Below are 17,380 nucleotides of genomic sequence, written 5' to 3' on the forward strand. Positions count from 1 at the left end.
CTGTTTACTTTGAGGGGCTGTGTGAGTCCCTCTGTGTCCGTCTCTGATTGGACGGTTTCAGCAGAGCGTTGCTTACATTGAGCCTCCTGACAGAGCTGCAGAGACCAAGGAGCGTCTACCAAGGGCTGGATTTAGAGTCACAGAGTGAGAGAGGAGCAGCAGTTTGACTTCAAAAGACTTTCGAGACTCCGGAGCCGAGGTGAGATCCGATAAACTCAGGAAGGATCTTCCACTGCTGGACGTACAGGATGCGTGAGCACCTCCAGGGTAACGCCCTCCAGGCTCTCCCAGGGGCCCTCCTGCGCCGCTCCATGCCCCGGGGTGTGTGTGCGGCGGCGCTGCTGCTGCTGCTGAGTGCGTGGCCGGCCCACGCCTGCCTGCGGGACCCGGCGGAGGCCTACAGGCTCACCGGAGCCGTGTGCCGCCTCACCTACCCGGCAGCTGCTGTGTGTGAGTTCCCCTCCAGAGAAGTCCTTCCATCCTCTAGTTACAATGAGCCTGCAGCTCTGAGAAGATGTGTCACTGTGGGGTTTCATCAGAACTCACTTCCTTCCATCACTGAGGTTGTTCTGAAAATAATGTCATATGTTTGGAGTAAAATAAGTTGGAACGGATGTTTCCATTCATCTTAGAGAACATTAAACACTTCTCTAGCTTTCATCCAGGATCAGCATCACGGTCACACAGTGCAGAAGACTAGCATGTTTTTAGCATGTTTTTAGCATGTGGTTCTGTGACAGGAAGCTTCATGTAAAGTTGTTTTTGTGATTACATTTTGATGGATCTTCTAGATATGCATAATAAAGAAAAGATGTGTACAATACATGTACATAAAGATACACATGCACATAATCATACACATAACAATACATAGAGGTATACCTGCATGTACACACATACACACACACGTATATATTCACATACACACCTATAAGTAGGGTTGGGTACCGAGAACCAACACGTCCGGTACCTACCGGACCGAAAAGCAACGCAGATTTCGGTGCTTCCTTCCGGTGCCTGAGCCGATTTAAATACTTTTTTTTTTACACTACTCTGTAAAGTTGCACGGTGTATAGATACTAAAAAGGTAGCAAGGTGCCCGCACGCTAAAAACGATTATTAAAATAGCTAAAAACGATTATTAAAATAGCTAAAAACGATTATTAAAATAGCGGATCAGAGCACACTTGCTGCTCTGCTCTCTGTCTGCCTGCATGCAGAGCGGGGCTCCAGGGGGCGGGGCTCGAGGGGGCGGGGCTCGAGGGGGCGGGGCTTCCAGCGCTCACACACACAGCGCGCGCACACAGAGATCGCTGCAGACACGAGCACGAGCTTTTGAACGTCCGTCCTCGGCTTGATGGAACAAATCTCTCCAGTTGATATTAATGGTGACGTGTAGTCCATAAAGCAGCAGTTTTAGGATCCAACAGTCTGAGTTCTGTTGCACACGGTCCAATCAGGCCATGATGCTGGTGTCTGCTCTTTTTTTAAATATATATTTTATAGTTTGAAGTTAAAAGGTTTGAAGCTGTAGTTTGAAGTGTGTTTTGTATGTACTTATTTATTTATATCTAAAGTATACTTTAAACAGTTAATAATATTGTTCAATTTAAAGAAAAAAAATTGCCTTGGCAATAAAAAAGTATCGTTTCAGCACCGGTATCGTTTTAAAAGTATCGGTTTAGCACCGGTATCGTAAAAAACCCAAACGATACCCATCCCTACCTATAAATACTGTCCTCTGGATACACAGTGTCCTCTATAAGTACTGCTGTCTTGTGTCCTCTATAAGTACTGCTGTCTTGTGTCCTCTATAAGTACTATTGTCTTGTGTGTCCTCTATAAGTACTGCTGTCTTGTGTCTTCTATAAGTACTGCTGTCTTGTGTCCTCTATAAGTACTGCTGTCTTGTGTCCTTTATAAGTACTGCTGTCTTGTGTCTTCTATAAGTACTGCTGTCTTGTGTCCTTTATAAGTACTGCTGTCTTGTGTCTTCTATAAGTACTGCTGTCTTGTGTCCTCTATAAGTACTGCTGTCTTGTGTCTTCTATAAGTACTGCTGTCTTGTGTCCTCTATAAGTACTGCTGTCTTGTGTCTTCTATAAGTACTGCTGTCTTGTGTCCTTTATAAGTACTGCTGTCTTGTGTCTTCTATAAGTACTGCTGTCTTGTGTCCTCTATAAGTACTGCTGTCTTGTGTCTTCTATAAGTACTGCTGTCTTGTGTCCTTTATAAGTACTGCTGTATTGTGTCTTCTATAAGTACTGCTGTCTTGTGTGTCCTCTATAAGTACTGCTGTCTTGTGTCCTCTATAAGTACTGCTGTCTTGTGTCCTCTATAAGTACTATTGTCTTGTGTGTCCTCTATAAGTACTGCTGTCTTGTGTCCTCTATAAGTACTGCTGTCTTGTGTCCTCTATAAGTACTATTGTCTTGTGTGTCCTCTATAAGTACTGCTGTCTTGTGTCCTCTATAAGTACTGCTGTCTTGTGTCTTCTATAAGTACTGCTGTCTTGTGTGTCCTCTATAAGTACTGCTGTCTTGTGTCTTCTATAAGTACTGCTGTCTTGTGTCTTCTATAAGTACTGCTGTCTTGTGTCCTCTATAAGTACTGCTGTCTTGTGTCCTCTATAAGTACTGCTGTCTTGTGTCCTCTATAAGTACTGCTGTCTTGTGTCCTCTATAAGTACTGCTGTCTTGTGTCCTCTATAAGTACTGCTGTCTTGTGTCCTCTATAAGTACTGCTGTCTTGTGTCCTCTATAAGTACTGCTGTCTTGTGTCCTCTATAAGTACTGCTGTCTTGTGTCCTCTATAAGTACTGCTGTCTTGTGTCTTCTATAAGTACTGCTGTCTTGTGTCCTCTATAAGTACTGCTGTCTTGTGTCTTCTATAAGTACTGCTGTCTTGTGTGTCCTCTATAAGTACTGCTGTCTTGTGTCCTCTATAAGTACTGCTGTCTTGTGTCCTCTATAAGTACTGCTGTCTTGTGTGTCTTCTATAAGTACTGCTGTCTTGTGTCCTCTATAAGTACTGCTGTCTTGTGTCCTCTATAAGTACTGCTGTCTTGTGTCTTCTATAAGTACTATTGTCTTGTGTCCTCTATAAGTACTGCTGTCTTGTGTCTTCTATAAGTACTATTGTCTTGTGTCCTCTATAAGTACTGCTGTCTTGTGTCCTCTATAAGTACTATTGTCTTGTGTCCTCTATAAGTACTGCTGTCTTGTGTCCTCTATAAGTACTGCTGTCTTGTGTGTCCTCTATAAGTACTGCTGTCTTGTGTCCTCTATAAGTACTGCTGTCTTGTGTCCTCTATAAGTACTGCTGTCTTGTGTCTTCTATAAGTACTGCTGTCTTGTGTCCTCTATAAGTACTATTGTCTTGTGTCCTCTATAAGTACTGCTGTCTTGTGTCCTCTATAAGTACTGCTGTCTTGTGTCCTCTATAAGTACTGCTGTCTTGTGTCCTCTATAAGTACTGCTGTCTTGTGTCTTCTATAAGTACTGCTGTCTTGTGTGTCCTCTATAAGTACTGCTGTCTTGTGTCTTCTATAAGTACTGCTGTCTTGTGTCTTCTATAAGTACTGCTGTCTTGTGTCCTCTATAAGTACTGCTGTCTTGTGTCCTCTATAAGTACTGCTGTCTTGTGTCCTCTATAAGTACTGCTGTCTTGTGTCCTCTATAAGTACTGCTGTCTTGTGTCCTCTATAAGTACTGCTGTCTTGTGTCCTCTATAAGTACTGCTGTCTTGTGTCCTCTATAAGTACTGCTGTCTTGTGTCCTCTATAAGTACTGCTGTCTTGTGTCCTCTATAAGTACTGCTGTCTTGTGTCTTCTATAAGTACTGCTGTCTTGTGTCCTCTATAAGTACTGCTGTCTTGTGTCTTCTATAAGTACTGCTGTCTTGTGTGTCCTCTATAAGTACTGCTGTCTTGTGTCCTCTATAAGTACTGCTGTCTTGTGTCCTCTATAAGTACTGCTGTCTTGTGTGTCTTCTATAAGTACTGCTGTCTTGTGTCCTCTATAAGTACTGCTGTCTTGTGTCCTCTATAAGTACTGCTGTCTTGTGTCTTCTATAAGTACTATTGTCTTGTGTCCTCTATAAGTACTGCTGTCTTGTGTCTTCTATAAGTACTATTGTCTTGTGTCCTCTATAAGTACTGCTGTCTTGTGTCCTCTATAAGTACTATTGTCTTGTGTCCTCTATAAGTACTGCTGTCTTGTGTCCTCTATAAGTACTGCTGTCTTGTGTGTCCTCTATAAGTACTGCTGTCTTGTGTCCTCTATAAGTACTGCTGTCTTGTGTCCTCTATAAGTACTGCTGTCTTGTGTCTTCTATAAGTACTGCTGTCTTGTGTCCTCTATAAGTACTATTGTCTTGTGTCCTCTATAAGTACTGCTGTCTTGTGTCCTCTATAAGTACTGCTGTCTTGTGTCCTCTATAAGTACTGCTGTCTTGTGTGTCCCCCACCTTGTTGATACGTTGAGGTTGTGTGCTTCTGGCAGTGAATGAGAAGACCACTAAAGTGGTTGAGGCGGCGTTCCAGCATGCCAGCTACCCGAGTGTGAAGGGGGAGAAGTCTCTGCTCTTCATCGGCAGAGTCACGTATGGTCTGGACAAGTAAGTGGACACGCGATCACAGACACACGCAACACGCCACGGTCCTGCATGTTCACGCTCTCATCTCCTAGTCTGGAGATCCACAACCTGTCCATCGGCCGCAGTGCTTTTGAGCTGCATCCCGGTGAAGGCATCGCCTTGGAGATCGGCAACGTGTCGGCCGTCTTCAGAGGGAACCTGCAGTACGGATACGGGAACTGGCTGTAAGTCTGAGTCCGAGATCAGCAGCACTCCATGTGCACTCATTCATATCCCCTATCTTTTGAAAGAAGATATTATTATTATTATTATCATTATTATTATTATTGTTAAGTTGAACGTTGTTTGCATTAGCAACAAAACACACCTGGCTCAGTTCAGTACACAGTACACCTGACCTTTAGATGCTGCTGCCAAGGATTATTCAGCTATTGTTCTGACGTGCTGGTTGCTCTCTATGTGTGATAGTTGTACATCGTCACCTTCCTAAAATAATGGCCCAGGTCATTTTTTCAGGTTTTTCAGAAAACACCAAAAACTTGACCAAATGTAGTATAGAGCACACGCTGCCTCTAGACTCTGCCTACAGGCTCACTGTAATGCCGTCACATTATGTTACGATTACTAATGTTATGTTCCAGTGAGATTCTTTTGACAAAAATGCTAACTAAATTGCTAGCTTAAATGCTAGCTTCAAAATGCCATCTTGGAAAGCTTGTAAAATGTCCTAAGTCACATTGTCTTTTGACTTGGCAGAATAAAAAGGCCTCAGTCCCACTGTTGACATGGTATATTATAGGGTAGAATAACGTTGCAAGTTGTATTTCATAAGTAATTCAGTTGGTGCTAAGGTGGAGGAGCTCTTTCACTGTGACACCCTCCCTGTGTTCCTGTTGGTTCGTAGAATCGTCACAGCCTTTGTACCAACAACATTTTCCCAGTAAATTGATTTGTATTAATTTGCCATTTGTATTTACGTTTCATCTAGTGGCAGCGTTGGGAATTCAGTTGACTTTGAAATTGAATCTCAGATTGACCTCGGAATCAACCCTAAACTCTGTAAGTACCTTATTTCTGTACGCGTTCATGCACTGAGACGCCGTAGAAACCGCCCTGAACAGGCTGGACCTGTCCCATAGTCACTCTGGATTGTTGTAAACACCAGTTCTCATACTTCCTACTGCATACGTTATCTCCTGGTTAACCCAGGTGCACCTTGGGTAAAACACGTAACAGAGCCAAGTGAAATGGATTCATTAGATAATTCACTTAAAGTCCCCAATGAGAACGTTACTTCATTCAAATGGATTCTAACCCAACACGTGTTGCCTAACCCGGAGCTATGTTGGAAAAGGGATGTGAAGGTTACTATTGTGTAACCCTAGTGCTATGAGCACAGACAGAGCCCTCTGCTGGACTCTATGGGTAATCCTTTCTTCTTCACGAGGTGTGGAGGAGTCTGTGTGCCTTCAGATGTATTCTCATGGTATCGTTGCTGTAAAGGAGACGTGTTTCAATTTCAACAAACTGCCTTTTGCTTAACCATGATTTTTCAATTTGTGGTGTAGAATCCAAAATACTTCGTCACATTTCTTGTTCAGAAGGTAGGCAGCTGCTGGCTCAGTATGCTGGAACCTCTCTGTTCAATTTCCACACTGCATAATACAGACAACCCACTAGATGTAATCTGCCTCTATGGTCTGTTGATGTGTGTCTCCTCTCAGACTGCGGAGGAGGGAAGGTAGCAGCAGACACATCGGACTGCTATCTAAACTTTCACAAGCTCCGTCTGCATCTGCAGGGCGACAAAGAGTGAGTTATGAACCAGAACCGGACAACACGATTAGCGTCTGCGATACAAACCCTGACCACGCTGTGTGTTCATATCTCTGCTCAGACCCAACTGGCTGAGGAGACTCTTCACTGACTTCATCACCTTCACCGTGAAGCTGGTCATCAAGGGACAGGTGAGCCAGAGAAACAGAACTAATAGTGTGAGGGCCTTTTCTCCCCATAGTGAGAGTCCACGTTGGTTAGCATGTTTATGTCTTCTCATACTCAGTGAAGGTTACACGGTACCAATGATCAGTCTGTTCTCAATGCAGATCTGTAAGGAGATCAACAAGGTGGCAAACATCCTGGCTGACTTCATACAGGACACTGCAGGTGACCTTCTGTGTGCACCCATCAATTAAATAAATACTGATCTGTACCAATGAGTTCTTGATCTGGAATGTCTCTTCATTCATATGACTGTGTGCTTCCAGAACAGTTCCTGAGTTCTGGAGACATCAGTATGGACGTCGGTGTGACTGCTGCTCCGGTCATCCATGCCAACTACATAGAGTCGTACCACAAGGTACACACATCCCATAGCAGACACATACAAGTACTACATAGTCATACCACAAGGTACACACATCCCATAGCAGACACATACAAGTACTACATAGAGTCATACCACAAGGTACACACATCCCATAGCAGACACATACAAGTACTACATAGTCATACCACAAGGTACACACAGTGCTCATATCCCATAGAGACGAGGTACTACAATGGAGAAATTATCAACTGTGTCAAACATTGCTAGTAATAGTTTAGGGGACTAGACTGTAAATCATGTAATAATACTAATAATAATGATAATTCAAACGTGTATAGCGCTTTACTAGATACTCAAAGAGGCTTATATTGCTCATATCCCTGCCACCCTAATCATCTGCATCACTGTATACTACTTGTGTACTCTCTCATACTTGGATAGCAGTACACAGATAGCAGTTCATCTTGAAGCGTACCTGTAATAAGAAACTCTTTGTTTGAGGTGTACACGTTCATATTGGTGTGTCTTTGTTCTTCTATTTGTATATACATCTCACAGGGACTGACCAACTACAACCACACTGCCGCTGTCATCAACGGCTCTGTTTTCCACCCCAGTCAGCTGACTGAAAACAGGATGCTCTACTTTTGGATCTCAGGTCAGCAGTTGCCTACATTGTCTTTTGAGCTTTGGAAGTACAGGTTTAATCCTTTAAAAGAAAAGATGCATTAGTAAGGATCCAGTACTGTTTCAGGTCCCACTGCTCTTGTTTATTCAAGCACTTAGGTTCTAGATGTGATGTTAGGAACAATGAAAACCTGATACATGTTGGTCATGAAATGTCTTTACAATATAATCAATTGCATCAAAATAATTCTTCACATTTAGATTATGATTTTGATATCTGCGTAGTCAGGTCTGGTACTGTCTTCATGCTCGGTGCCAGTGAAGAAGTGTAACCTTCAAGCTGCACGATTTGAAAATGAGGTCAAGGTCGAGGATGACTTCCAGCCGCTCTTTGCATCCTGTGACAACCTGAATCTTCTTTAACTCATGTTTCAGTTGCTTAACCTCAGCCATACCTTTTACCATTACCATCATTTTCCTTTTTAGTCACTGGTAAAAACATGAAAAGTAATCTATCGACATTTTAAAACAAAACCTCCATGGAAACAGTATACCTTCAGTGATAAACGTCTAACTTGAGATCAGTCATAGGCAGCAGGGTAGTTATCCAGGTGCCCTTCTCTCTGTGTGGTGTGGAGGTGTCTGGACATGGGGTCTGCTGTAATGTGTGGTAAACCCCAGACCAGGTCTTTAACCCCATGATGAGTGCTGCCCACCAAGACGGCCGTTTCCAACTCAACGTCTCTGGAGCAGAACTCACTGTAAGTGCATCACTAACGTGGTCTTTCAGTGAGACAATGGGCCTGACTAAGATTATGAACACAAACTGCTTTGTGCCTGTTCATCTTTCCTAACCTGGACATCTTCTCACAGATGTGTAATGTTACATTGTTGCTGTTGTATCTCTAGTTGGGACTTACATTATTGATAAATGTGATTTCAGGAACTTTTCAAAGCAAATCTCTCCAGTGCAATGCCTGAATTTATGAGAAAGGTAATATGGGAAACCTGTTTAACTCTGCCAATACGACCACATCCAGCTGTGTGAGGTGAGACATATTGCGTCTGTGTGTTCAGTGTCTGCTGGAAGCCGGTTCTCCACAGCTAAGCGTGTGGAGCTCCTCTGTTCCCTTCCTGAACACCTCCACCTCAGGCACCACGGTGTGGGCGTCGGCCTCTGGGCAGCTTCGCTGTGGGACTCAAGGCACACCAGTACTCTTCTTTAAAACGGTATGACATCTATCAGACATCTGACTGAAAGTCTACCTAGACATTCTTTCTTCACTACAAGTAAAGCTTTCTATTGTATAATCATTGCAAGATGGCGCCGTGCCAGCGGCTGCCTGTCGCAGTAGCTGCCTGATGTTTCTTTATTTTATTGTCTCTTTTTTCCACTTTCCTCTCTTCTTCTTTTTCACACGTTTAAACTGTTTAAACTACGCCTGGACAATGGACCGTAACTTTCTCTCAACCTTCTCGTGGCTTTCTGACTACTTTTCCGCTTGCAACAGAGAGCCACAAACAAACAATGACTGGGACTATTGTTTTTTCTCGCGCTCAGCTGATTGCGCTGTGCAAACCGCAGCCCGGACCCGGGCCTGTGATCCCTCTGGAGCTACAGAGAAGGGCTCGGGGCTGCAGGTCGGGTGTCAAGAGGAGGGCAAAAACGAGGAAATACAAACCCTCGGTACCGGTCATTATAACGGGGAACGTGAGGTCTTTGGCGAATAAGACGGACGAGCTAGGCACGCTGGTAAAGACTGAGAGGATCTTCCGTGAGTGCAGCATCTTGCGTTTCACGGAGACATGGCTGCACGCGGATTTTCCGGACCACAGCGCGTCGGTGCCCGGCTTCAGGACTGTACGGGCGGACAGAGACGCGACACTGAGCGGCAAAAAGAGAGGGGGAGGGATTGCAGTGTATGTGAACGAGAGGCGGTGCAACCCCGACCATGTGTGTGTGAAGGAGCGTTTCTGCAACCCGAACATTGAACTGTTAGCCGTGGGGATGCGCCCGTATTATTTGCCGAGAGAGTTTGCGTCTGCCATTGTTGTCGCCGTTTACGTGCCACCATCAGCTGACGCTGAGGAAGCAGTGGACACCATCCACTCCACTGTGTCTGGACTGCTGAGTCAACAGACAGGTGCTTTTATGACAATAACTGGTGACTTTAATCACACAACACTGGACAAAGCTCTGCCTACTTTTATACAGTTTGTTAGCAGTAAGCCCCACAAGGAACAATAAAACTCTGGACCTCCTGTATGCAAACACTAAGGATGCATACAGGGCCACTGCCCTTCCCCCCTTGGCAGGTCTGATCACGACCTGGTCCTGCTGACACCCAGGTATGTTCCTCTGGTGCAGAGGCTGCCTGCGACCTCCAGGACTGTTAGGAGGTGGTCTCAGGAGGTTAACGACGCCCTGCAGGACTGCTTTGAGTCGACGGACTGGGATGTGCTGTGTGGACCACATGGGGAGGACATCAACAGCATGACTGACTGCATCACAGAATACATCAAGTTCTGTGAACACACCACCATACCATCCCGGACTGTGCGCTGCTTCCCCAACAACAAGCTCTGGATCACCAGGGACCTGAAGGCTCTTCTTAACAAGAAGAAAGCTGCTTTCAGGTCTGGGGACAGGGATGAGCTCAGGAGAGTCCAGCGCGACCTGAAGGTGAAGATCAGGGAGGTCAAGGACTCCTACAGGAGGAAGCTGGAGGCCAAACTCCAGCAGAACAACACGAGGGAGGTGTGGACCGGGATGAAGCAGATTACCGGCTTCAAGGTGGGAGGGAGACAACCAGGGGGCTCCCTGGAGAGGGCCAACGAGCTGAACTGTTTCTTCAATAGGTTTAGTTCACAGCCCTCATCCGTCTCCTCCTCTCACCACACCTCCACACCTCCCTCTCTGCCGTCGTGCCTGGTCCCTGTCCCGAAGAAGTCGACTCCATCCGTCCTCAACGACTACCGACCGGTAGCCCTCACCTCCCATGTGATGAAGGTGCTGGAGAGGCTGGTCTTGGCCCACCTCCGACCGCAGGTGAAATCTTCGCTGGACCCTCTACAATTTGCTTTCCAGCCCCTTGTGGGTGTGGACGATGCCATCATCTACCTGCTGCAACGAGCTCAGTCGCACCTGGATGGAACAGGTGTCTCTGTGAGAGTCACTTTCTTTGACTTCTCCAGTGCATTTAACACCATCCAACCACTGCTACTGGGTGAGAAGCTGTGGGTGGTGGGGGTAGACTCGTCCACCATCTCCTGGATCACTGACTACCTCACAGGCAGACCACAGTGTGTCAGAATGGGCCGTGTGCTGTCTGGGACGGTGGTCGGTGATGTTGGAGCCCCACAGGGAACTGTTCTGTCTCCCTTCCTGTTCACCCTGTACACCACTGACTTCCAGTACAACACAGAGTCATGCCATCTGCAGAAGTTCTCTGATGACTCTGCAGTGGTCGGGTGTATTAGGGAGAGACTTAACAGGAGCGGGAACCAATTACTTCCTGAATCTCTCTGAAGAGCACTCGGGTATAATAAGTACATTATGACTTCATCATCCGCTGACCTGTTTGCCCAGGCGTCCTTTGATGTCCTTCTGGAGAACCAACACCAGTCTTTCAGGGTTTCATGACCACCACATCTAACACATGTGCAACATTCTAATCTCCTTTGTCAGTGTGTTTCTGTCCTGGATCTCACAGCCAAAAACACAGCGACCAGTGCAGGCAGAGCAGCAGGCCTGTCGGTTCTTCTCTGTATGGATTTTACCACAGGTTTAACAGATTTGACTTTTTGCTTGTAAATTGGGAGAAGTAAATTGTGGCTCATGTGTAGAGCGTCTGTCGCTCATGTGTAGAGCGTCTGTGGCTCATGTGTAGAGCGTCTGTGGCTCGTGGGTAGAGCGTCTGTGGCTCGTGGGTAGAGCGTCTGTGGCTCATGTGTAGAGCGTCTGTGGCTCATGGGTAGAGCGTCTGTGGCTCATGTGTAGAGCGTCTGTGGCTCATGGGTAGAGCGTCTGTGGCTCATGGTAGAGCGTCTGTGGCTCATGGGTAGAGCGTCTGTGGCTCATGGGTAGAGCGTCTGTGGCTCATGTGTAGAGCGTCTGTGGCTCATGTGTAGAGCGTCTGTGGCTCATGTGTAGAGCGTCTGTGGCTCATGGTCGAGCGTCTGTGGCTCATGGGTCGAGCGTCTGTGGCTCATGTGTAGAGCGTCTGTGGCTCATGTGTAGAGCGTCTGTGGCTCATGTGTAGAGCGTCTGTGGCTCATGGGTAGAGCGTCTGTGGCTCATGTGTAGAGCGTCTGTGGCTCATGGGTAGAGCGTCTGTGGCTCATGTGTAGAGCGTCTGTGGCTCATGTGTAGAGCGTCTGTGGCTCATGGGTAGAGCGTCTGTGGCTCATGGGTAGAGCGGCCGCGAGTCTTTCCTCCTTCAGCAAAGGCTCTGTCTGCTCGGTAGCATGTTAGCATGTTGTCATTTATCCATGTTTCCCTGAAAAGAAGCACACAGCAGTTCCTCGCGTCTCGCTGCTCCGTCCTCAGCAGTCGTATGTGATCCATTTCATGTCCAAGGATGATGGTAATGGATGGTATGGCTGGGCGAGTTGGACTAGCCGCTAGCCGCTAGCCTCGGATACCTCCGTGCTTACCCCTCTTCTGCTTCCTCTCACACCGCTTGCGGCGCCTCCTTTCCGGGGGAGGAGAGCAGTCCGGTCCGGTGTGGTCGCAGTAGCCTGAGCTCCTTGAGTGTTTCTGCGTGTGCAGAGTGTTGTGTCGCTCGGTCCTGCCGATGATTAACACAACCTGCCGACCGTACTGTGTTCTGACGCACACAGACGAGGTGAAGACGCACAACTTTCATACACACATTTAGTAACGGAACAAAACACCACATGGTCCGGACAGAGAGGGGTCGCTGCCATCTTTCATTCATCTGCATCAGAATGAGCAAACATTCATACCCACTCGTCACCCCAGGGTGCAATTTGACTACCCGCTCAAAGCAAATGGATCTATTCAGTAGTTTGAACAGGAACTGTTCCAATATCCACAACCAAGTCGGCTAAAATGAACACATGGAACATTTCATTTCATTTAGCTGACGCTTTTATCCAAAGAGACTTACAATAAGTGATTAAACCATGAGGACAAACTTAGAACAGCAAGAATCAAGAAAGTAGAATTTCTTCAACAAAGCTAAACTACAAAGTGCTATAGTAAGAGAAAATGAGTGATGCTAAAGTGCTACTAGGTGCTACCTTCCCTATTCAAGGTGTAGTCTGAAAAGACGTGTTTAGTTTGCGATGCAACATAATGGTTGTGGTGATGAGGTTACTGCTCATCTCAGGGATGTGGAGGCACAGTCCTTCTTGATCCACACGGTAAGCTGGTGACTCATATTAAAGAGTGAAAACATGACCAGTGAGTGCTTCTCCTTTCTGTGTTCTTCTAGGATGTGACCATCGACGTCACAGCTTCCTATGCGGACAAGAAGCTCTTCCTGAAGGGCGACCCGTCAGAGTAAGGGCTTTCTTGTTGGTTTTTACGAGACTGACTGAAGTCCAGCTTACAACATGTGCAACATTATTTTAAGTCCATCTGAAATTAAGTTCAGCATACATACCCCAAATACATCTTTTTAGGTTTTATGACCGTTTCCTTCTTTGCATTAATCAAGATGCTTGTTCTGCATGAACGTAGACAGAGAACGTGTTTCCACAGGGGCAACTGTGATAACTGTTCAAATGGGAATGAAGGCACAAATGCCCCCAATACCATGTGCACCTGGTGGTACACATGACTGAGTCCTTGAGGAGAACTTGGAACAGAAGCTCAAGCAGCGTTTCCCTCACGCCACACATCCGTCTCCTTCACGCAACCTGGTTGTTTGAGTGCCTGAATCTTAAGAAATGATGAATACAACACTATATGAATTCATAGATCCTCTGTGTGTGTGTGTGTGTGTGTGTGTGTGTGTGTGTGTGTGTGTGTCTCTAGGGTCTTTGTGTTACAAGCTGAGCTGACCTCACAGAACCAAACGGTAAGATGGTCATGTTGTAAATAGTTACGTTAATCTTTCACAGAGGCTCAACACGGCTCAGGAATCAACGCAGGAAGTCTGACATGGAGGAAAGAAATGCATCTGAGTTGTAGCTGCAGAATAAGTCCAGAGGCCAGGACATGGGGGGAGTAACACATCACCCTTTCATGTTGTGGCACAGCCTTTAAACAGTTAAACAGTTGAAGGGTGAACTTAGAGGGACGACTGTGGGAAGATGTATACCTGGAATGAGAACTAACAGGACGTTCTGTGGAGCTTCTTCCTGCTGAACGGCTCTTTACTTGATCACCATGCAGTGATGTCACGTGATCACCTGGTCACATGCTCTCTGTGTTCACACGCGGCTCTTTACTTGATCACCATGCAGTGATGTCACGTGATCACCTGGTCACATGCTCTCTGTGTTCACACGCGGCTCTTTACTTGATCACCATGCAGTGATGTCACGTGATCACCTGGTCACATGCTCTGTGTTCACACGCGGCTCTTTATACTAACTTCCTCATACTATATTCACATCATTCATTGTATTCCTCATGTATTCATTTGGTTTTGTTTTGTAGTTTAGTGTGTAGTTAATAGATACATTTGTAATTTATATAGAATGTGATTACTTTATTTGTGTGTATATACAATAATTAGCTACCATATCAAGAAATCCATAGCAACGATTGAGTTTTAATGAATTCATTTTGAGATATAATTATCTTTACATGTTTTGAAATGATTTCCTTATTAAATTTGCTGCAAGCAATAACCCTACATAACTAAGTGGTTGTATTTCCTTACTTCTGTTCATGTAGTTATTTTATGCACAACCAAGATGTTTTTCCTGAACCTCATTAATACGTTTTAACCCTTTAGGGGTCTTTGATTACATCCTGATACCAATGACTCTCCAGGAACAACATAAAGAATGTTCCCTCTCATTGGGATGAATGTGTTAAAGATGCTCTTGTGTTTGATGGACTTGTTCATGACTTGTGCATCCGTCTCCAGCTGCTGGATGAGGATCACATGGAGTTCATCAGAGAAGCTGTGGAGAGGATCGGCATCCCCACAGTCCTGTCTGGTAAGAGAGAGATGGAACCAATCGACCGCCAACATGAAGCATTCTAGAAGGTCTTGGATCAAATGACTGTCAATGTTGAAACAACAGACATTGACATAAGAACTCAGTACCTTCAGCTCAGGATCTGCAGCATCAACACATTAAACATTATTCTGCACTTCATTTGACTGGAGGACTGTCACAACTTTTAAAATCAGGATTGCATTTAAACAAACGGTTCCTTGCTGCCGATCTTCTCCTAAAATATATTCATTTTCAATCGTTGACTGTTTCAAAGTTGGTGGTTATTGTTGATATAGTCTTACATGACCGATCCTGATGAACAGCATTGCTCCGCAGCAGCTGCATGAAGGTGTGACTGTCATGGTCACAGGTGCTTTGTGTCTCGTTCCAGCTCTGGAGAAGGAGCTGACCCGGCTGCTGGACCAACAGGGAACCAACTTATTCGACATCTTCAACCCAGAGCTGCTTCCTCGGGATGTGAGTGTTCCCTTGACCTTCAGAGTTGACCTTCTTTGTATATTCTTCTTGTTATAGTAGTGACACTGCTCCTCCCTCCCTTCCTGTGCTGCAGGGCTTTGTGCTGATTCAGATGGACTTTGGTTTCCCTCATCACCTCCTGACTGACTTCCTGAAGAAGACTCTACAGTGATGGAGCAATTTGGGGCAGATTAGTTTTTAGTGACTGAATGTTCCCATCAAAAACCCGAACCCTTCCAAGTGATTTTCAACATTAAGCGACTTTTGTTGCACTGTATGTGTTTTGAGTTTGATCATTTTAATGGACAACATGTTTAGATAGAACAACTATGAGCTGTTTTTATAAATCTATTTAGCAAAGGTGTGGACACGCCTGTCAGGTGTTCTCATCACCATGGAGACCATGATGAGTGCATGGTAATACACCTGGAAGGCAATACATTTAGAGGTGTTTACGTTCATGTGATTAACATGAGTAGTTCCACTCATTTGATCTAGTTAGTGTTCCACATGTAAAGATACATATGCTGCAAACAAACTAAGCAGTTGTTGTACATACAGTACCAGAAACTTTAGATTCTGGTTTATCTTTTCATTAAGGGGAGACAACCAACTACAATGCGTTTCATCCATTGCTAGATTTGAAGAATTTGGGCTATTTTGCTTCCATCTCCATGGTTTGTGTTAAACTAATGTTAGCACTATTCTTCTTCTTTTTATTATATGCACCTGTAGAGTCTTGCTAAGCTTATGGAACTAAAACATATATCAAACTCTAAAGTATCATCTGTCTGTCTGTGCTTCACACATCCAGAGCAGCGCTCATGCCGTCTACTATAGTCTACTATCTCTGGGTCCTGCTGGGATCTGGACATGAGCAGTTCAATATGAATACACTTTGAATATGACGGAGCTCCAGGTGTCTGCTGACTCATTAACTACAGTTAATATCTCAAACAATATGTTTTGAGATAATGTTATCTCAAAACATATTGTGACCTTCAATGTGAATATATTCAAACGGCCAGATAGAGAGAGCAAGAGGCGACGTTAACGTCCAGTGTTCAAGTATATATATATATATATATATATATATATATATATATATATATATATATATATATATATATATGCACAAAGTGCATGTTTGGTAAAAATATGAATTGATTTCACATTCTCATGATTTCAGTTCACAAGAAGATTAAAACATGTGTCCTTTAAAGATAATGAAAACATACTAACTTCCAGGAAGTGTCTCTCCTTTGGGACCTGGATCATGCAGGGTAAACCTGGATCCTGCAGGGTAAACATGGAACCTGCAGGGTAAACATGGATCATGCAGGGTAAACATGGATCATGCAGGGTAAACCTGGATCATGCAGGGTAAACCTGGAACCTGCAGGGTAAACCTGGAACCTGGAACCTGCAGGGTAACCCTGGATCATGCAGGGTAAATATGGATCATGCAGGGTAAACCTGGATCATGCAGGGTAAATATGGATCATGCAGGGTAAACCTGGATCATGCAGGGTAAACATGGGATCATGCAGGGTAAACATGGATCATGCAGGGTAAACCTGGATCATGCAGGGTAAACCTGGAACCTGCAGGGTAAACCTGGAACCTGGAACCTGCAGGGTAACCCTGGATCATGCAGGGTAAACCTGGATCATGCAGGGTAAATATGGATCATGCAGGGTAAACCTGGATCATGCAGGGTAAACCTGGAACCTGCAGGGTAAACCTGGAACCTGGAACCTGCAGGGTAACCCTGGATCATGCAGGGTAAACCTGGATCATGCAGGGTAAATATGGAACCTGCAGGGTAAACCTGGATCATGCAGGGTAAACCTGGATCATGCAGGGTAAACCTGGAACCTGCAGGGTAACCCTGGATCATGCAGGGTAAACCTGGATCATGCAGGGTAAACATGGAACCTGCAGGGTAAACCTGGATCATGCAGGGTAGCTGTTGGACAGCCTGGTGGAGCTGTTTGACAGCCTGGTGGTGGAGCTGTTGGACAGCCTGGTGGAGCTGTTGGACAGACTGGTGGTGGAGCTGTTTGACAGCCTGGTGGAGCTGTTGGACAGCCTGGTGAAGCTGTTGGACAGCCTGATGGTGGAGCTGTTGGACAGCCTGGTGGAGCTGTTGGACAGACTGGTGGTGGAGCTGTTTGACAGCCTGGTGGAGCTGTTGGACAGCCTGGT

The 17,380-nt window shown here is 45.4% G+C and overlaps 1 protein-coding gene across 1 annotated transcript; it reads left to right on the forward strand.

The window, feature by feature from the left end:
- Positions 1-119: 119 nt before the first annotated feature.
- cetp (cholesteryl ester transfer protein, plasma) lies at positions 120-15,344 on the forward strand (the record flags this gene model as incomplete). Its single annotated transcript, XM_079224031.1, has 17 exons — positions 120-450; positions 4,503-4,617; positions 4,689-4,820; positions 5,585-5,655; positions 6,321-6,408; positions 6,494-6,563; positions 6,702-6,762; positions 6,864-6,955; positions 7,484-7,583; positions 8,234-8,313; positions 8,496-8,546; positions 8,630-8,782; positions 13,012-13,079; positions 13,557-13,599; positions 14,620-14,692; positions 15,087-15,172; positions 15,267-15,344. The coding sequence occupies exons 1-17, from the start codon at positions 249-251 to the stop codon at positions 15,342-15,344; spliced, it is 1,563 nt and encodes a 520-aa protein (XP_079080157.1). The 5' UTR covers positions 120-248.
- Between the last annotated feature and the right edge of the window lie 2,036 nt (positions 15,345-17,380).

The sequence above is a fragment of the Taurulus bubalis genome (genome assembly GCF_910589615.1).
Source record: "Taurulus bubalis genome assembly, chromosome: 9".
NCBI classification, from domain to species: Eukaryota; Metazoa; Chordata; class Actinopteri; order Perciformes; family Cottidae; genus Taurulus; species Taurulus bubalis.